At 49.3% G+C, this 21413-nt stretch overlaps 1 protein-coding gene across 4 annotated transcripts in view; it reads right to left on the bottom strand.

Moving 5' to 3' along the window:
• Positions 1 to 5101: 5101 nt before the first annotated feature.
• Positions 5102 to 21413, bottom strand: part of GREB1 (growth regulating estrogen receptor binding 1) — a gene marked incomplete at both ends in the record, with an annotated part of 58148 nt that continues 41836 nt past the window's right edge. For all 4 annotated transcript variants that reach the window (XM_080711214.1, XM_080711212.1, XM_080711211.1 and 1 more), the window contains 11 exons: positions 5102 to 5265; positions 6537 to 6675; positions 7656 to 7856; positions 9573 to 9708; positions 11028 to 11246; positions 12197 to 12371; positions 13046 to 13250; positions 15116 to 15277; positions 18662 to 18804; positions 19235 to 19393; positions 21277 to 21379. In XM_080711214.1, coding sequence (XP_080567340.1) covers positions 5102 to 5265; positions 6537 to 6675; positions 7656 to 7856; positions 9573 to 9708; positions 11028 to 11246; positions 12197 to 12371; positions 13046 to 13250; positions 15116 to 15277; positions 18662 to 18804; positions 19235 to 19393; positions 21277 to 21379 — 1806 coding nt within the window. The remainder of the gene's footprint in view (positions 5266 to 6536; positions 6676 to 7655; positions 7857 to 9572; positions 9709 to 11027; positions 11247 to 12196; positions 12372 to 13045; positions 13251 to 15115; positions 15278 to 18661; positions 18805 to 19234; positions 19394 to 21276; positions 21380 to 21413) is intronic.

Below are 21413 nucleotides of genomic sequence, written 5' to 3'. Positions count from 1 at the left end.
TTGATTTCATCAGCCTTGGTCTCAGAGCCTGAAATCAGAGTCAAACTTGTCAGAAGCTGAGGCTAAACTCTGAAAGACAAAACAGGCCTTGCCCGCCTGGTTAGTTTCCCGCAGCTGCCATCACAAAGCAAAACAACATCATGCTGCCTGGCTCAAAACAGCAGCCACTCATTCTCAGCTACTTCTGAAGGCTTCACGTCTGAAGTCAGCTGCCAGCTCTCCAGACTCTCCAAGCCCCGAGGGGAGGCCCCTTCCCCCAGCCCCTGATGCCGTGCTTTGAGCTCGATCCATCACTGCGGGCTCGTGTGTGCCGCTGTCCTCTTCCATAAGAACACCTGCCACCCTTAATTAGGGGTTCCCTTCTCTGCAGTATAATTTTATTTTAACTTATCTAGGTATATAAGCAATGGCCCTATTTCCAAAGAAGCTTACATACTGAGGTTTCAGGGTTCAGACAAATATATTTTGGGAGACACAGCTCAACCCCTAAAACCACCCAAACCCCTACTTGGCAGGCTGGATTGCTCCCCCTGGGAAAGACCTTTTTAGACATCAAGAACTGGCACTAGAGTCGCCACAGGTTCCAGGCGAGAAAAATGAGAACTCCCAGAGTTTTAGAAAGAAAGAAGGGAAACTGGGACAGTGTACTCTGGGAATGACAAATGGAGAATTCTTGTTTTTTTATTTTTTTTCTTTAGACATGAAGGGTTTTAAAAAATTCTCACTGGCCTTTCCAACTATTTTGTTCATTAAAATGCTAAATCGCCCTGAGCCGGGAAGTCTGCCCCAGCAAGGAGACTGAAAGAGAAAGCTCCTGACACTGGAAGCAGCCTGCGTTCACGGTCCTCCCTCAAACTAAAGCCAGAGCCGGCTGTGGTGTCTCAGGCTTGTAATCCCAGTACTTGGAGGCTGAGACAGGAGGATCACAGGTTCAAGACCAGCCTCGGCTACTTAGTTTTACCCATTCTTCTCACATTTTTAACACTTTTTGCTTTACATATCTCAGCAGTGCTGGCACGTCTTTAGTTTTTTGGTCATTTTTATCTCCTTAGATAATTTTGTAACTTTAACTTAAAACAGTTCTTTGCCAGCTAGGTATGTTGGCACATGCCTGTAATCCCACTACTTGGGAAGATGAAACATGAGGAGTATAGGTTTGAGGCCAGCCTCAGAAATGTAGTGAGGCTCCCCAGCAGCAACTCAGGGATACCCTGTTTAAAAAAAAAAAAAGCCGGGCATGGTGGCGTACACCTATAATCCCAATACTTGGAAGGATGTGGCGGGATGATTGCACCTTTGTGGTCAGCCTCAGAAACTTAGTGAGAAGCCAGGCGTAGTGGCGCACACTTGAAATCCCTGTGCTTGGGAGGCTGAGACAGGAGGATCACGCTGGTTCGGAGCCAGCCTCGCTGGCTTAAGAGACCCTGTTTCCAAATAAAAGAAATATAAAATAGGTCTGGGAGTGTAGCCCGGAGGTAGAAGGGCTTCCGGGAACTCCAGTACCACCCCCCCCCCAAAAAAAAGAAACTTAGTGAGACCCATTTCAAAAATAAAAAATAAAATAGGGCTGGGGTGTAGCTCAGAGGTAGACTGTCCCTGGGTTCAATCCCCAGTACCACTCACAAAAAGAATAATAAAAAGAAAAAAGAAAACAGAGCTGGAATGCCTCTAGGTTCAACCTCCAGTGATCCCCCCTTAAAAAGCTCTTTGCCATTTATTATTTTTTTAATGTTAAATTTCATTCTGATAGTTGTCTTACCCAGTCTGAGAGCCACCACCTGTTATTGGGTGAATGTAAACCATTCATGTGTAGTTTTACTGAGGTATGATTGGATTGCTTTTGCTTCCTGTCTACCAAGCATTCCTATTGCCCCCTTCCCAGCCTGCCCTTGCCCTGAGTTAGATTCATTGACTTTGTTGCCATTTTCCTTTTAACCTTTTAGACGCGAGATTCTGTTTCTTCTGGCAATCACATTGAATGTCTTGGGACATATGTATTTAATGTGTTATTTGCTGCCACCCCAGTAAATTAAAAATTTTAGCTCAGTTTATTCCATATCTTCTCAGTTCTTCCACTGTCGATCATTCCCACCCCAGCTGCCATGTTGGGCTATGAGATGATCACCCAGTCATTCAGTGGGTGTTTATCATGTGCTGGGCATCTTCACGGCTCTGGGGTTACAGCAAAGGGTGTCTCACAAAATTCCTACTTTCCTAAAGGAGGTCGACCAAAAAACACCCCTAGTAAGTGAAAATGTGCTGTTAGTGGGCACTCAGTCTGGGTTGGCCTCATTGAGGAGGCGTCCTTTGAGTAGTAAGAGCCCAAGCAGAGGGAGGGAGGGACTCACCAGAAGGAAGAACGCTGCCCACATGCAGACGAAACGGCAAAGCCTTGGGTACACTTGATAGGCAGAGGTCCAGGCAGTCCGGGGGCTGGCACGCTGAGCTGAGCCAGGGGAGACACTGGGCTTTGGCCATGGTTATGGGTTTAGAATGCCTCCTACACCTCAGAGATAAGGCAGCCATGTTGGAGATGGGACCTGGTTACTAAGGTGGGTCTCTGGAGGTGTAGTCTTGGAGACTATGCAGGTATCCTTGAACCCCCTTTCTGAGCTCTCTCTCTCTTGCTTCTGGTCTCTGTGATATCAGAGCAGATCCCTTGCTTTCTCTGTGTGTCTCACTACCATACCCTGAGCTCCACAGATATAACCTGGCCTGAAATCTCCAGAACTGTAAGCAATAAATCTTCCTTGCTCTGCGTTACTGTCATCAGGCATCTTGGACCACATCTGTGCCCCTGTGGACTGAAACAGCCGGCTGATATCACAAGCATTTTTTTAACTGTGGTCTCACCAGTTCTCCAGCCACACCGTCCAGCTCTCTAGTTTTTACTCTTTTAATTTCCAAGACCTGTAGTTGATATTTATGTCCCCGGGTTATCATCTCACCGGTTTTCATTCTACTTGCTTCATAGACTCCTGTTCCCTTTATCACCTCTTCCTCTCACTGCATGGTGTTTCCTGTATTTTTTTTTCCTGAGCTTTTGTTGCATTTATTTCAACAAGAGGGAGTTCCTGTTTGCATATTTTATCACACAGTCTTAAGTGATTCTGGGGGCAGAACATGCTGCGAAGAGAGGAGTGCCAATAGGCGGAGGGTGTGAGTCCCACACACCCTCTTCCTGCTGAGGTCCTTCCCTTGCTCCAGCCCGGGCCACTGCTGCACAGCCGGGTGGGTGGTGTTTGGGGGATGGCAGGAAGAGCCCAGAGAACTCAAACAGCCTCCCTGCTTCCAGCCCCTTCCTGTCCATTATCCTGACAGACGCCTCAGGCCCCACCCATCTTCATCAGCTACTTTGAAGCCCAGAGTGCCCTAAACCACCCGCCTTTGTGACAGCCTTCTCTGCCCATTCTAAGCGGAAACCCTTGGAAGACATGGGCCATGATACTTCCTCTGAGAATGATGCAATCGATACCCACCGAAGAAACAAGGAGAGCATTGTAAGTTTTATTTATAAGATCAGGACGAACAAGAGTATTAGTTTAGGTGGTTTTTTTCCAACTTTAAGTTAACTAATAAAATGGGGAGAATGACAGAAAAGCTTCTATTTACAAAAGACAAATTTAACTAAAGAAGACCAGGTTTTATTCCAAAATAGGATTAACGACATATACAAAGTGATCATTTTATAAACATTGATCAAAATCTTTTATACCAGCGAACTTTTTCCCGGGGGAGGGGAAGATCAACATGAACTCTTTGGCATTATCTTTTAAAACCCTTTCTTCTTGGACTGGTATCCATCAGAGTGCTTATAAATATCTAAGGTGGACACAAAACGCAGGTAAAGAAGAATGTTTTCCGAGGATTAATTTTATCATCTTTAAGCTTTTCCTTTAGCGGTGGGCCACACTGAAATGCAAGGAGACCTGGCCTGTGGAGTCCTGGAACCAGAAGATTGAGTTGCGCTTCTGGTATTTCCAGCTGTTGGATCTTGAAGAGGTTCTTCTTTGCAGCCCAACATTCTTGTCTTTCAAATGGGAAGAGTCCTTTCAAACCTGAAAGGCTGCGGGAAGGATTCACGATAATCATGCAACGCCCCTGGCCCGTAGGTGGCGCTCTAAGATGCCGGCTTACACAGAATCCCCACAGCCTGTGAAAGTGTGACTTCATCACACACACCGGCTTGCTTCTCTCTGGGCCTGCTCCTCTCTGATCCGGAGAGACTCCCAAAGGAACCAAGCATGCAAATGAGAAAACATTATATCTAAGGAACTGAAAACTGCCTTCAATAAATTAGAGTCGTTAGTCTAGGTCTTAAGTACTTTATATATCCCTTTGGTTCTTTTTATTGTTTTATTCAAGTAAGCAATTTGGTCCTCCTTCCTTTGTAAGGCAAGTTTTAGGTCAAACTGTATAACTTCAATTTCCTTCTTAAAGCCCTTTTTAATTCCACCCTTTCAAAGAGGGTTTTTACTCTATCCTATTTTAATAAAATCATATTTGCTCTGAAGTAAAATGCGATTTGTTTTACATGATTATATTTGATGCCTTTGGGCTAGATTCTAATCGTAAACTCGCAGGCAACTCAATAATTCTAATTTAAAAAGATCCATTTCTTAGTTCTTCTTGTCTCCAGCCTTGACAGTTAAAATGTTCCTTTGGAATATTGCTTTGTAGAAGGTTACACTGAAATCTTACTGCGATCAGGTCCCCCGCCTGAAATACCGGCGCCTCTACAACAGTATCCAAGACTCTTCTGAATCAAAAGTCGTGTTTGTCCAGGGAAGCATCTAAAGGCTGGATTGTAGGTACAACTTCTTGATAAAATGGATTTCAAGGTAGCCCAAGGCGATGTGGTCTGGCCCAGAACACAGAAATCTTAGGGTTTCGACCCTGCCCATCAGGGACTTTTCCTCCTGACTCTGTCGCCTTCCATCATGGGACCCACAGGGTCACTGTGCACCGTGGAGTGGGGGTGCACAGCAGACAGTCCCTGGGGCTGCCTCCCATTCTAACACCCCATGATCCTTGGGCCTTCGGCCCCCGATAGCGCAAGGGCCGTGACCACCCCATTCTCCCGGAAGCTCTTCCATGCCTCTCAGATATGCCGTCCGGTCAGGAAAAAGAGCGGCCTGTCTTCCTTGGCGTTGGCGGTCTGGAACTCATCCCGCAGCCGGAACTGCCACTCATCCTCCAGCTCCAGACGGACCACCGTCTGGCGGAGCGAGTTCCGGTCCTGACAGATCACGCACAAGGTGGCACCTGCGTGGGCAGCGGCAGAGGTGAGAAGATTAAGAGGTGAACATCTCCAAGGACAGGGACTGCCCGGATCCCCGGCATTAACCAGACATAGGATGCTGCTTGGGCGGGAGCGCCGGGTGACCGAGTGGGTGTCCTGTTCTTTGCTGAATAATCATTAGTCACAGCGAGACAGGGCAACTGGGATTTGGCAGGTTGGGTTAGAAGACAACATGGAGACAAAAGGAAAAGTTGAAGAACAGAACAGGAGGCAAATGGAAAGATAAAGAGAGGAAGGAGACAGATTTGATAGGGGGGGAAAAAAAAGGCAAACATCTACCAATTCCAAGATTGAAGACATGCGTGGAAAAGGGGACAGAGGAGAGAGGGACCAGTGGGAGAAACCGAGAACTATGTGCATGCGTCTGTCTGAAACTGTATATCCTGATATGATGGGGAAGTACAATGTACCGAATAAAACAGTAATATAAATCAAGCACCATCAGGCTCAGTCCTTGGTTCGCCCGCCCACCTCACAGCTAAAGTCCCGTCTCCATTCTCCCAGCCCCGTGGCTGTGTCCACCCTTGCCCACACGCCCAGCCCTGGGATCCTCCCTCACCTCTGCTCTGCTCCCAGAGACAGCCCCCATGGGTGGGGCTTCCTTCACATCTCTCCCCCTCCCGATCCACCCACCCAAATCTTCCCTTTAGAGAAAACATTTCCAGAGAGCAGAGAAATCTGCTCTATTCCCAAGGCTGTGCACCCAGCTGGTGCTCCTTAAATACCTGCCAGAGAGGAAGGTCAAAGGGCAACCAAGGATACGGGAAGGGGCCGAGGGCGGGGGAATGTGATTGGAACTGGAAGCAGAGATGGGAAATCATTTTGAAAAGCTGGCAGAATAAGCGTCCGTCAGTTTCCATTCTAGCAGGGAATGGAGAAAGATCAGAAGAAAAGACAAAGGAGTCTGCAGGACTCTCCTTCCAGAAGGAAGTCTCTGGGGGCACCCGGACACTGATATAAAGGATATGGGTGGAAAAAGAATTCAGAAGATGAAAATATCTGCCATTTACCCCCCAAAAAAGGACATGTCTCAGTTGTTTCTACTGAACAGGGCAGAAGGAAAAGCAAGTTCCAGCCCGGCTTTTTGGTGCTTTTCTGGGTACCTGGGGCAGTCCGTTTCCTTCTCTGAGCCTCAGTTTACCCATAGGCAGTAAGAACGAGGATGACAGGCCTTGCTTTCAAGAGCTGCGATTGATGTCAGCATTCAAGACAAGGTCCGGGAAAGAAGAATTACCTTTCAGAAAATGAAACTGCTTCAAAAAGCTCGCACCCACAAAGGAGTCGCAGAGGTACAGCAGCAGCCCGCTGAACCTCAGCTCAGAGCAGTTGACGTTCAAAGAGTGGGGCCTGGAGCTCACATAACAGACAGAGATCTGAAAGAGAAGAAACCCGAGAGAAACATCACTTTCCACGAAGTACTCAACAACCTTATCCTGGGTGGGGGGTTACCTCTAACACAGGCCGACTGCTTGGTCAAACTCAAGATCCAGGAAAGGGGCAAGACACATTTTCATGCTATTTCCAAATCTATATCCTAAATCTCAGTTTCAGAAGTTTTACCCAGATGAACTCATTTAAAATCAATCCTGGCCGGGCGTGGTGGCGCACGCTTGTAATCCCAGCGCTTGGGAGGCTGAGACAGGAGGATCGCACAGGTTCACAACCAGCCTCAGCTACTTAGTGAGGCTCACAGCAACTTAGTGAGACCCTGTTTCCAAATAAAGTATAAAATAGGTCTGGGAGTATAGCCTGGAGGTAGAAAAGCCCCTGAGTTCCACCCCCAGTACCACTAAATAAATAAATAAATAATAAAATCAGTCCTGGCCTCAGAATCTAATTCGATTCCTAACACCTTCTATTTGGGCAAAGTAATTCAGCTTTCTCTGCCTTGAATTTGCCAGATGCCAAGGGTTGGAAGTAAAACACCTGAGAAAAAATATTAATTACAGTCACCCTCAGTACCCACGGGGTCCATCCATAGACAGGGATTCAATCAACAACAGATGGAAAATATTTGGGGGAAATTTGTGTCTGTACTGAATATATACAGATGTTTCCCCCTTGGCATTTATTCTCTAAACAATACAGCATTGCAATGACATACAAAACACTGACATTGCATTTGGCATGGTGAGCAATCTAGGGATGATAAAATGCACAGAAGAAAGCACAGAGGTCTTATGCAAATACTACAGCATATTACGCTAAGGACCAAAGCATCTATAGATCTTGGTACCCGAGGGGTCCTGGAGCCAATCCCCATGGAAACCAAGGGCTACTGTATAGAGTCCCAGACGCTAGTCCACCTGTTCTGGGCATTTCTCTGCCCTGTGAACTCCATGCCCCGAGTTACCTGAGATCCCAGGTTTAGGTAGCAGTCCACAGACAACACGGGGTGGCTGTGGTTCTTCAGGGACAGCGGGAAGAAGCGGTGACTATGGTATTGGAGGAACTTCTCAAGCAGGAGCTGGGCGGGGGCCGCGAGGAACGTGTGCTTGCTGTCAGGGGCGCAGATGTACTGGGCCGGCACGATGGCCGCAGAGCTATCGGACACCTGCGTTTGGAAGATGGGCGTCAGGCCACTCCTGCCCCCCAGAGAGGCCACCCGGGAGCCAGGGGCTGGGGACGATCAAGCCACTTGAGGTGACGATGTGAGTGGAAGGGGACATGTCCTCCAAGAGTTAAGTTCTCTGTGTTGGTGCACGCTTATAATCTCAGCATTTGGGAGGCTGAGACAGGAGGATCGGGGTCCATGGACAGCCTCAGCTACTTAGTGAGGCCCTTAGTGAAACCCTGTTTTAAAATGAAGATTAAAAAACAGGACTAGGGGTATATAGCTCAGAAGTGGAATGCCCCTGGGTTCCATCCTCAGTACTAAAAAAAAAAAAAAAAAAGAGTAAATTCTCTCTTAAGAAAAAGTAGTGAGGCCTATGGAAATTAGTCATTCCACGCAGAAACCCACGGGCCATGGGAATTCTTCCCGGATCTAGAGCTGCATCTGGGAGTGTGTATCATATGCAATCAGTATGCAATTAAATCTAGGAGGAAAAATAAGATTATGTTTAAGATAGGAATAAAGATAAAAGACCCAAGAGTTTAAAAATGACACCAACAAATACAAAAGAAAAATTCGTGCTCCTTGGTAGAGAGACTTACTACAGGAAAGACCCAGACTCTCTCTAAATGAAACTACAAATCTAACACAAATTCTACTTAAAAATCTTGATATATTTTGTTCCACGCCTCACTCTGCTACTCCCACCCTCTATAAAAGCTGTATATTTCTTTATCACATTGAAATCTCACCATGATGTGTAATTGCAAGGGACTAATAAAATAAATTTTTAAAATAGTTATGGAAATTCTAAAGAAAAAATCTCAATAATAGTGGCACTTGGGGGCTTAATGACTTCCAAACTCTTCTGTAGGACCGGCCTCATATTGGAAGGTTCTGCTACGTTTGTTTGTTTTTTGTCTGTTTGTTTCAGCAGTACTGAAGATTGAACCCAGGGGTACTCGACCACTGAGCTTAACTAAGTTGCCCAAGATGGTCTTGAACTTGTAACCCTCCTGCCTCAGCCTCCCATGTAGCTAGGATTATAAGAGTGTGCCACAGCACCTGGCTAAGGTCCTGCTACTTTGCAAGAGAAACAAGGATGTGCTTTCACTCCTAGAGAAAGCTTGGACCGCTGTCTACATGGGCGGCCGGGTGGAGCAGGCGTGTAGACCCAGGCCTGGTCAGCTCAAGGTAGATCACCAGGGGGGAAGGCAACTGGTATCAGAACTGGTTGGTATTATCAGTGCAAGATTCAAGACAGACCAAAGGTGACCAACAGGGGTCACAGAGACCGTTAGGCAGAGACAGGCCAGCCTGTCTGGTTTCTTAAGAGACATGGGACTCTCTGACTTGCCATGTTTTTCATCTTCAATTGCTGGGGCTCACTCAACTAGAGCAGCTGTGATCACAACCACGCCCCTCCCAGCAGAGGCTGGCTTGTGGACAGACACGTGGCCACGGGGCCGGTGCAAACTGCTCTTTGACTAGGCACGATCGCGGGGACCTGGAGAGGGGCAGGCAAGCCATGCAAGGAAGCGTAGCAGAGGTCTTGCACCAAACAGCAGCTTGCAGGATAAGGTTAAATCAGAGAGCCTGGGCTTGCAGCACCCTGTCACTCCCTGGAAAGGAAAAATGTGGCCCCAGTGGTGCCCACCCTCAGCTGTCACACCGTGTCACAGGGCGGCAGCCCGGCCGGCGTGGCGACGCGCTCACCTTGGATGTGATGTGGAAGGACCTGTGCCCGCCCACTGCAATCTGCTTCTTCATCACGCTGAAGCGGTTGAATCTGCAGAGCAGGAGGCCGGCGCTGTGCACCCGCAGGTTGAAGTCCACGTCGTCACACGTAAACCTGCTCGGGGCCAGAGGAGGAGGGGGTGTGACCGTGCTCGCCTGCTCTCGGCGCATGCAGAGCAGCCCCATCCTGGGGGCTACAGAGGTGCGGGGGGTGGGGGCTACTTCCTGCTTCTAGGGGGGATGTGAGGCACACAATAGCCGCTCTGTTCCAAGAGAGGCAGTGTGCACCCAGGTCTCCCCGTGTCAGGACTGTCCCTGGATGACCACGCAGTGAGTACCAGGCACCCTGCCTGTAACATCATGCGATTCCACTCCATCTTTTTATTTATTTATTTATTTATTTATTTATTTATTTATTTATTTTGTGGGTCTGGGGATGGAACCCAGGGGCATTCTACCTCCGAGCTACACCCCCTGCCCTATTTTTTATTCTTTATTTTGAAACAGGGTCTCACTGAGTTGTGGAGGGCCTCACTAAGTAGCTAAGGCTGTCCACAAACTGCAATCCTATCTCAGCCTCCCAAATGCTGGGATGACAACTGTGCACCACCATGCCAGGCTCCAGTCCATCTTTGAAAACAACCACACACCTCCCAGGGTAAGAATATTAGCTACTTTTTTTTATTATGTATATATTTATTTTTTAGCTGAGGGAAACTGGCTCTGAGAGAAGTCGTCTGCCTACTGCAAACCTACTAAGTGGCAGAAGCCAGGTTGGTCTGTCTGGCTCCAAAATCGACACTTGTGGGCGGGCCATCTCTTCTTGGGCATGAGCCTACTGCCTGGCACGCAGAGACACTCAATAAACACGTTAGTGTGAATTGTTCTCCAGATATGAGCACTTCTGTGGCTAGAAATATGTGGGGGGGGCATGGAAATGGCTTTATAATTTAAGAGCATTAATAATTACAATTTAGGAGCATTATTATTATTATTTGGTGGTACTGGGGTTCCTGGAAACCCTTCTACCTCCAGGCTACACTCCCAGACCTATTTTTATATTTTTATTTGGAAACAGGGTCTCTAAAGCCAGCGGGGCTGGCTTCAAACCTGTGCAATCCTCCTGCCTCCACCTCCCAAGCACGGGGATTACAAGCGTGCGCCACCACGACCGGTTAGGAGCATTATTAATTTTAGCTTTATAATTTTAATACTCAAAAAAAAAAACTTTCTTAATCTGAGAGGGAACCAGAAGAAGAGAAAGACACAGCATAATGTAACTCATTAAATAAAGTGTTCTGAGAACTGTGATATTGAATGATCGTAGGCAGAGACAACGCTAATCAGCGTGGGTATCTAGGCGGGTGGACGCTGGGCCCGGCGACCCCAATCGTAGGAGGCGCCGGCCCAGGCTCCCCCCGGGGCGGCACTCACCGGTTCTGGTTGTACTGCACGTTCTGGGTCAGGTCCACGTTCAGGATGATGAAGTCGTGCACGTGGCAGCGGGAGAAGGGCTCCCGCACCTGGCCGGCCCGCGTCTTGCTGGCCCACTTCCTCATGCCGATCAGGGCGTAGTGCGTGATGTCGGGGGAGGCCTCGATGTGCTGCATGATGTGTTTCAGAGAGACGTTCCTCTCGGACCAGGAGAACTCCCTGCCGAGGACAAGGGGAGGTACCCGGGCTGACATGCGGCAAGGGCCTCTGCGCGGGCCGGTCAGGGCCGGGGACCCGCTCCAGCCACACCGCCCGTGCGTGCTGGACCTAGCTGGATGCACAGGCCTCAGCACGACCCCAAGGGATGCCAGGCCCCCTGCAACTTCACACGTAGTATAATTTCTTGCGTGCAAAATATGCCTACTCTATGTGCTAAATATGAGGGGTTTTGTTGGTTTTTTGGGGGGAGGTATTAGGGACTGAAACCAGGGGCATTCTGCCTCCGAGGTACACCCTCAGCCCTTTTACTTTTTTTTTTTAATCTTGAAACCAACTCTTGCTAAGTTGCTAAGGGTCTCACTAAGTTGCTGAGGCTGGCCTGGAACCTGCAATCCTCCTGTCTCAGCCTCCCAGGTACTGGGATTACAGGTGTGCCGCCACCAGGCCTGGCAGTGCTAAACACATCTGTAGCCCATAATTTGGTTGACCCTCAGAAACAAAGATGAGGAATTAGAACCCAAAAAGATTTCATGGTTTGCTTAAAGGCACCGTGCAAATTCAAATAGAGGCAGGACTTAGAGGTTAGGCTAGTGAGAGGGGCAGGGGAGAGGGGAGAGAACAGAGCTCTGGGTGCTGGTCAGGGATATGCACTGTACCTGCCTCTTTGCATATATACATATGCATTACAGCCAATGGATAGTGTGTGATTTCTGTAGGCATTATACCCCAATAGCAATTTTTAAAATTAGGAGAAAGCTGGTTTTGGGATGTGGGGTTACTTCTGCAAAAATCAGGGCTCTGGCGTTCTGAGGAGGCCTTTGTGTTTCTCAAGGGGAGAGAGAACTCTCATCTCGCCAGAAGCACTCACGCTCTTGCTTCCTTGCATGAGTGCGTGCACGCGTGCATGCATGTCTATGGGCAGAAGGGGCACTGCCCACAGGCCACCCCACCTGCCCCGCTCCCCGCTGCAGTCCACGTCCACCGCATTCCACATCACGCAGGAGTCATCCGAGATCACGATGAAAGGCCAGATGTCCTGTGGCTTGATCCCAAGCTCCTCCTGCCGGTTCCGCTCCAGCTCCAGGTTATGATAGGACAGTTCCTTGATCAAAAAATGGGCAGCGCCTGAAAGGGTAAAACGCTCCCAACTCAGGTCTATCCTCAACGCAGGTCCACCCAGAACAAACCCCCAACCAAAAAGAGCCGGCTTCAGGCACCCACACCTCCCTCTTCTCCTGGCAAGGAAACATCATTCTTAAGTTTACATATAAATATACTTGTCCTTCTTCCTGAACAAAGGAGAGAATGAGTTAAATCAATAACCAAATATTTAAAAAAAAAAAAAAAGGATTCAGCCAAGCGTGATGGTGCATGCTTGTAATCAATCCCAGCATTTGGGAGGCTGAGACAGAGGATCATGGTTCGCAGCCAGCCTCAGCTACTTAGTGAGGTCCTTTGCGATTCATTGAGATCCTCTTTCAAAATAAAGAATTAAAAAAAAATAAGGCTGGGAGTATAGCTCAGAGGTAGAATGCTCCTGGGTTTCATCCCCACTGTAAGAAAGAAAGAAAGAAAAAAAATAGGGCTGGGGGTGTAGCTCAGAGGTAGAATGCCCATTGGGTTTCAGACCCAGTACTGGGGGGAGAGGGGGAGGAGATTCATAGTCCAACAAATCAAAATGGCTTTAAACTTCCCAAAGCAAAAAGCTTGACGTAAACTATTTAACCCTCCCATGTCTAGAATACCCTCTGGAGTCTCATCCGTGTGAATTCGCCAAGCGGCGTATGTTAAACACATACCGACCCCGGCGCTGTTGAAGATGCTCGGGAGCACCAGCATGATGTGGTTGGGCCAGTACTTCTTATAAATGGCCATCTCGTACTCCTTGACCACCAGCACGTGCAGGTGGCTGGCGCCGTCCATCGCGTGGTACAGATTGAAGAGCCCGTGCTCGTGGCGGCCAGTCGTTGGAGTGAACGTAGGACTTTTTATATATTCTTGACTCTGCAGAGCACAGGTATAATGAGGCAGAGAGCTTGTCAACTCGACACCGTTCTTCCCCTTCCTTTGAAGTGCAACTTCGCAATGTCTTCTACGGAAAGATGGAGTCTACTTCTATGGGCCTTGAATCCCAGGGAGACTCGAGACTTGATTTTACCCGTAAAATGCGGGCAGGGTGAGGCTGTGCCGGTTGTGAGCCTAGCCTCACCCCTTGCAGTCTGTCTCAGAACTTGCCCTGGAATGAGCGGGGCTAGCCGGCGGGGAAAGGGAGGCCCCTGGAGCCGAGACGTGCATTCCACTGAGGCACCAGAGCGCGGTCCATGAGCTAACCCAGACCCAGGAGTGAGCAGGACCAAGACACAGTAACCATCCAGCTGAGCCTTGCCAACTATTGGGCCCCAGAATCAGAAGCCGAATACGGGCTAGTCTGGGAACTAACCCGCACACATCAACAAACCAAATCTATTTCCTCTCAAACTAAAATCTAATGCGGTTCTCGAAGCGCATGTTATCCCCGTGTGTCCACAGTTCAACCCTCTACATGCTATGAACGTTCTGCAATCGTGGCTGAGCTACTTAGATACACTTAGGTGGTGATGTCTTCTATGTTTTCTTTAACTCTTTCCTTAATTGATGTCTTTGGGCTGAGCTAGGGCTTCTGCTTCCTCTGAAACACCCACTACAAAGCTGTGCGCACGACTCATGGCCCTCTCTGACTGCAGCTAGGAAGCGACTGCAGTCACGGGTAAAGGCTACTCTGTGTCGCATTCCCAGGAACACTCCTGAAACTCCCCGCCCCTGGGTGTGGGGCGCCTCGTGACAAAGGCCTCTTTGGTGCAAATGTGTGCATTGATATACTGCTGGGCTTGCGAGGCCTCAGACACCTGTCACTGTCAGCAAGAGCAGAAGCATCCCCCACAGGCAGCATGTTGACACGGCCAGCTAAAGAACCACCAGTCAACTCCGATGCTGCCCGGCTGGACCTGTCAAGCCAGGAATCCTACAAGAGGGTCTCTGGAGGAAAATGGTGGTCCCAGGACAAGGGATCATGAAGGATGATCTCTTCATAAGATAAAGGGGACATATGTGTTGTGGAGACATGTCCTGAAACCCTTAGGGGCAAAATGCTATGTGGCCAGGGATGGACTTCCCTGACACAGGGACAGGAGGAAAGAAGACAGAAGGACAGGGCCCACTGGGAGTTAATCCTGTGGGACCTGGGCAAGAGGCCCTGAGAAACTCATTCTCCAATGCTTTCTGCCTCAGCCTGTTTGAAAATCCCCTAACAGAGCGCTAAAGAAAGCTTTGAGAGGGAGGGATGGACAGCTCATCAGCACCTGTCAGCATCCAGGTCCTACGATGACGCCTTACACTCTTATAAAAAATAACTCACAATCGGGCATAGAGGTAGATACTTGTAATCCCAGTACTTGGGAGGCTGGGACAGGAGGATCACAGGTTTGTGGACAGCCTCAGCAACACAGCGAACCCCTCTGCAACTTAGTGAAACGGTATTTCAAACTAAAAAAATAAAAATAGGGCTGGGAGTCTTGCTCAGAGGTAGAATGCCCCTGGATTCAATCTCCAGTAACACACACACAATGACTCTCACATGCTTTTGCAAGAATTATTATCTAGCTTCATAGGCGAGGAAAAAAACAGGAACTGAGATAGTAAGTTCAAATAACACAACTAGTGAGTGGTTGAGCAGGGCTCAGACTTGAGTCCTGGTAACACTGGCTACACCAGCTTCCTCCAAGGTCAACCACCATGTTGTCCCTGCACTCTGTTCCAGGTGGCCTGGACCCGTCAGCCTGTCCAGGTCCCCAGCTTGGAGCTTAGTGAGCGCGGGGAGCCGCGAGCGGTACCTTGTCCGTGACGAGGGGCAGGCGCATGCTCTCCAGCTGGCCTCCGGGTTGGCTGAAGACGAAGTGGTGCTCCTTGGACTTGGGGATGATGAAGTGCAGCTGAATCTCCTCTCCTAGCATGGAGTAAGAGAAGGCGAAGGCGTGCAGGGTGGACTCATAGAGCTGGGGTGCGCGGGGAAAGGACAGAGCTTGTCATCAGAGTCCGGCTCGCTCCCCAGAAGAGCCCGGGCCCAGCCTGGCATGGCAACATAGGGCCACACCACCTCGGCCCCATGGTGGGAGCAACCCGCGGGGTGGGATGGCATGAAGCTGGGACACCCAGGTCCAGCCACTGGGCAAGCCCCGGGGGCCACGGGCATGCACGCTGAGCCTGCCCGCCCTGCAGCCTGGTCAACCTTCCCCGGCTCTGCCACCTACAGCACCAAGCCCCGCTGGACAACGGATTTGACCCCCAGCCCCATTCTAGAATGCCAACTAAATCACCCACTGTAGGTCTCATTTACATAAAAGTATATCTTCTATTGTAGGTATCAAAAGAATATAAATAAGATGATATTAATATGTGAGCCAAGCGTGGTGGCACATGCTTGTAATCCCAGCAATTGGGAGGCTGAGACAGGAGGACTGCGGTTCGAAGACAGCCTCGGCTCCTGCTTAGTGAGGCCCTCTGCAACTCAGTGAGACCTTGTTTCAAAATAAAGAATAAGCCGGGCGTGGTGGCGCACGCTTGTAATCCCAGCATTTGGGAGGCTGAGACAGGAGGATTGTGCAGGTTCGAAGCCAGCCGCGCTGGCTTAAGAGACCCTGTTTCCAAATAAAAATATAAAATAGGTCTGGGAGTGTAGTCTGGATGTAGAAGGGTTCCATAGGAAGAAAGGAAGGAAGGAAGGAAATAAAAATAGGCTGGGGGTGTAGCCTGGAGGTAGAATGCCTCTGGGTTCCACCCCCAGTACTGCAATAATAATAATAATAATAATAATAATAATAATAACAACAACAACAACAATAACCATGTGTGTTGTGTACTTCAGTAGCAGTGAGCTCCAGGCACCATCCTGACTCCTTTACACTCGATCAATGATCCTAGGAAGCAGATACTGCCGCCATCCCCACAGCATGGACACAGAGGATGACCTTCGGGGTCCTGGGCTCATTCCCGTCCCCAAGACTAACTAGCTTCACCCTCAGCCTCCTCTTCCTGCCCCTCCGTACCAAACACCCCGCACCCCTGTGCACCTGCTGTTCTCAGCCTTCGCCCAGCCAGGCTTTGTCCCAGCTCCACAGCCTCACAAGGGCCCTCCCTGACCAGCAGCCCTCCCTACTGGCGACCTTCCCGTGTGTGCTCTGTGCTCCGGGGCTGGAGAGACACTCCCACGAGTCTTTCCAGCTCTTTACATTTTAAAATCAAGAAAACATTTTCCCACTGTCTTTTCTTCTTTGTAAGAAAAACTTCATCTCCAGTGGCGGGGGTAGAGGGAAGGTTAGAAGCATTTGCCAGGGACGAACGGGATGGCTGATTATTTTGATTCTTTGAAAAATGCTCATTTGTGCTTTTTAATTTCATCTACAGTAAAAATGCATATTTAAGAAATATCGGTGTTAAAGAGACAGGGGCTAAACTGCTGGCAGCTAAGTTCAAGGCCAAGCAGACAGGGGAGAATTAAAGCCCCCACTGTCATTTCCTTCCACAAAAGGAATGGAGAGATCAAGCCAGGGCTCCGGCCTCAAGCCTTTCTGTTCTCAGCCAAGGGCATCATCCACCCTGCTTGCCTCTGCAACCCGGCCAGGGGTCCACCAGCCCCAGCCAGCTCCAACCTGCTCCTTCTTCCCCTCCCTTGAGTCCGATATGAAAAGAAGTGCTTAAATATAAAATACTACCATCTATCTGTTTATATATAGCCAGCCTCACAGGCCCCTGCAAACCTCCATGTGTCAATTTAGAGACTAGTCAAAGCTGCAGCCACGCCCATAGCAGGCCTCAGGTGGTCTGTATAAAAGCTGGCATTCCTCCCCCAGCACCCGAGGCCTCCGTGGCCTAGTCTCTGCCCCTCCCCTGAGACTCCCCAGCCCCATGCACTGTGCGCTTCAGCAACACCCAGCAAGGTGGCTCCTCAGCTCCCAAAGACCCAGGAACCCGCTTTTATATGGGGTCCCCCTCCTTTCATCTGACCGGCTCCTCAGCAAATTCTATTTGTCCTAATAAGTCCTCTTTCTGTTTCCAGCCCAGAAGAATAGAGTTTATATATACTTTATCCAAAATGCTAAGGACCACAGGTGCTTCAGATTTAGGTGTTTTTAGATTCTGGAATATTTGCTTACACTATACCACAGTCGGACCTCCCTAACCTAAAATCCAAATGCTCTGAAATCCAAAGCGGCAGTGCACCAAAAGCTTCAGATGTCAGAGCTTTGGGGATTTTGACTTTTCAGCTGACGGATGTTCAACTTGTATTATCACTTATAAAGTGAAGATGATGAGATTTTAGTACAAATCAAATACGAAATAGGACAGGGCGGTTTTCTAACCAGCACAGCTTGAATGGGTCACAAGTGTGAGTGGGACACAAACCCCTGGTGACCAGCCAGGTGACCAGACAGAGCCTGTGACGGCCGGAGTCCTGGGCTGCGAGCCTTACGTGTGTCCAAGACAAATGTTTTCTATCCTGTAGAAAGGTTAGGAAGAACTGCTGTATGCAAAGTGCCTAAGCATACTGCCTGCCATGAAGGGGCGCACAATAATGCAATCCCCCCTTCCTGTGTGACCTCTGCCTCAACCACACTGCAATCTTTTTAATTGGGCACACTGTAATTTTATGTCATATTGGGGTGCAGGGTGCTAGAAAAATATATGCACACAACTCATGTTGCCCTCCCTACAGGGTCTCCCACCCCCTCACCCCCCAAGTCTTTGAGATTGGAATTGGCAATTTTGTATATGTTCATAGCATTGTTTCTACTATGCTTTCCTTACCAATTCATCTCGTCCCTTCCGTAATCCCCCTCGGTCACTCCCCTGGCGTCTCTGCTTGTCTATCTGATGTTGTTGCCCTTATTTTAATACCTCTCTCACTCCCACTTATAAAAGAGGACATACGTCTGCTGGTTCCCTGGGACTGGGTGTACTGACTCAGTATAATATTCTCAAGTCGCCTTTTCCTGCAAATGGTGTAACTTTGTTCTTCTTTATGGCTGAGTTAAATTCCATTGTGTGTATACATACTCAAAGAACAAGGTCACACCATATTGCGGTCTTGCCTCCCAAACTGTGAGCCTTCAGGATCAAAGTTTATTTCTGTCTGCCTCCCCAGGGCCTGGCACGCAGTAAGAACTCAACGAGTGGGACCCCAAGGACACTTCCAGTTGGTGAAAGTGGCCTCTGATGCCAGAATAACTCAGCACTTCTCCACGGCATCAACCATCCTCTCAGACTAGGAAGGGCACAGAGGATGCACACAGACCAGGAAGCAGGGGTTTCCATGGGGAGGTGTCCCAGCCAAGGGCTGGCACTGCTGGGGCGGGACTGACCGAATCCCAGCCCCTGCCTACCTGGTAGCGGGGGTGGAAGCCCATGTACAGAAGGCACTGCTCACAGTGGTGGTACGTGTTGTACGCTGCGTACTTGGACAGCCTCATCCGCGCCGTCTGACGCCGCACGTACAGGTCCTCGGGCTTCCGGGACATCCCTCTGTCTGCACAAAATTCCCCAGCGTTAAGGAGCAACAGGCACAGCTGAGTGGTCAAGGGGGATGGCCTCTCACAGCTCCAAGCCCCGGGGTGACTCAGCCAAGAGAGGAGACCACAAAGCTTCAGGCGGAGAAACCCAAACATAATTTAGTTCATAACGTGTCTCAGTTGTGTTTTACAAACACAGAGTTAAGGGTCCATTATGGGACAGTTGAAATTGATTGCCAATTTAATATTGAAAATACTGAGTCAGGTGTGGTGGCTCATGCTCGTAATCCCAACATTTGGGAGGCTGAGACAGGAGGATCACGGTTTGAGGGCAGCCTCAGCTACTTAGTGAGGCCCTTTGCAACTCAGTGAGACCCTGTTTCAAAGAACAAAAAATAGGGCTAGAGGTATAGAGCGGAGGTAGATGCCCCGGTCTCCAAGTCCGACCTTCACTCTTGATGCTCTGATGGTGCGAACAGATCAGACTGGCATCCTCGTACTTGGGGTCATGAATGATGTAGTCAAACGGCATCTTCTGGAACAGCTCCAGGTCCGGCCAGGGGTCGCTGAGCTGCAGGTAATGCCAGTCCGACTCTTCTCGGAGACCTTCAAGATTGGTAGAGACGCAGCTTTGCAACACAGTAGGAGGTGGGAATGGTTTAACTGCACATAGAATGATCCTTGAAGTGGAACTGCTATTGACCTGGGCTACTGGGGACCAAGTGTATCTCAAAGGCTTCCAACACTGACCCATTTGGGATGTGGTTCTAATGAGGCAAGAATGCGCTTTCAGATCCACCTGCGTCCTGAGGATGCACTTTCCCAGGGCCGGGTCTGCGCTGTCCCTCACACGGATTTCACGTCCTCCCAGAGCCCTCAGCCAGCTGGCCACACCTGTGCTCTGCGCCCCGGCCTCTCTGCTGCCCCTGCTCCCAGGCCAGTGGGCTTTAAAAGTTTTCTTTCCTGCCTCTGCCTGTCTGAATCTCCCCAGGCAATATGACTCAGCTCCAGAAACTGCCCGAGCCATTGGTGCTCCCTGAGATCCCAGCGGTGCTTGTGGCCCAGCCGCATTTCTACACGTGCCTGCATCCTCTTGCACTATGATCTGCACAGCCTGCGGTGCACAGCAGTTGTGACAGGCTAGAAGGTAAAACGGTCCAGTTGGCCCAACTCAAGTTTTGCAGCACATTGACATTGTCTATTATATTATGTTGTTGTTGTTGTGATGGTGGTGGTGGTGGTGGTACTGGGGATGGGACCCTTTATATGGAGATATTAATATATAGATCTTTGTGTATATAAAAATACATATACATATCCCACTATATCATATACATGGGCAGAGCATACATGTCCATAAGTGGGAAGGAGAAGTCTTATTACATAGTTAATAGGTGCCCTATTTCATAAGAGAAAACAGAGGCAACAGAAGTATTTAAGAGAATAAGCTTTGAAGTTTGACAAAATGTGTTCAAAGCTCTGTCTTTACCACTGACGTATCCAAGAAAGTGATGGGACCAGAACCAAGCAGAGTGATTTGCCAGGCCAAGGTCCTGAGGGACCAGGAGGGGCGGGAGGAGGATGGGAAGGCGGCTTCACAGGAAGTACTATGGAGTGTCCACAGAGACCTGCGTACTCAGTACTCAGGACACACCTATTCTGGAAACGAGGAGAACAGGGTCTCTCCACACTTCCTATATTTCCGTTTCGGCCTTAACTGTTCATCTGTGCTCCGCTGTCCAAGCAGGATAACCCCCGACAGAGGCCACAGTCAAATGTGGTTTAATTCCACCTCTGCCACCATCCATCTGGGCACCTGAACAACTTATCCATCAGGAAAATAGGATCACAAGAATCTATTTCATAGCCGGGCGTGCTGGCACACGCTTGTAATCCCAGTACTCGGGAGGCTGAGACAGGAGGAGCGCAGGTTTGTAGCCAGCCTTAGCAACTTAGCGAGGCCCTCCGCAACTTAGCAAGATCCTGTTTCAAAATAAAAATAAAATAGGGCTAGGTGTGTGACTCAGAGGGCGAATGTCCCTGGATTCAATCTCTAGTACCACAAAAAAAGAGTCTGCGCCCTGGCCTCTCTGCTGCCGCTGCTCCCAGGCCAGTGGCCTTTAAGAGTTTTCTTTCCTGCCTCCGCCTGTCTGAATCTCCCCAGGCAAAATGGTGCTGTACGGAAGATTAAATGTGGTAATTTGCGTAAAGGATCCAGCAGACAGAAGCCCTTGACAAGAAGCTCAGACAGCACGAGTTACTTAAGCATCAGGAATTCTAGCCCCATCAAGTTCTCTGAGGTATTGCTCTGACATTGGGAAAAGTGTCTCGAGAGGATGATAAAGCGCTCCAAGGAGACCCTCAGGGTGAGTCCAGTCCTGAACCCGAGCGCTCCATCCTGAAGGTGAGAGCAGTGAAGTCACCCGGGACGCTGGTTAAGGTCAGGGAGCCCCGGTCCACGCCCAGGTGCCACCAAATGGATAACTCACTGGCATTGATCTCTTCTTCATCGTAAACGTCCACCTCTGTCAGCCGAATGAGCATCCTGCACAAAATGCTGAGGAACTGCAGGTAGGCGCCCGTCTTTCCGATCTGCAGAGGATGCTGAAATTAGAGCCCACAGGCA

Source organism: Muscardinus avellanarius (genome assembly GCF_963383645.1).
Source record: "Muscardinus avellanarius genome assembly, chromosome: 15".
In the NCBI taxonomy this organism is placed as follows: Eukaryota; Metazoa; Chordata; class Mammalia; order Rodentia; family Gliridae; genus Muscardinus; species Muscardinus avellanarius.
Note: the sequence above shows the minus strand (reverse complement) of the source record. Positions and strands in the feature narration are given on the sequence as shown.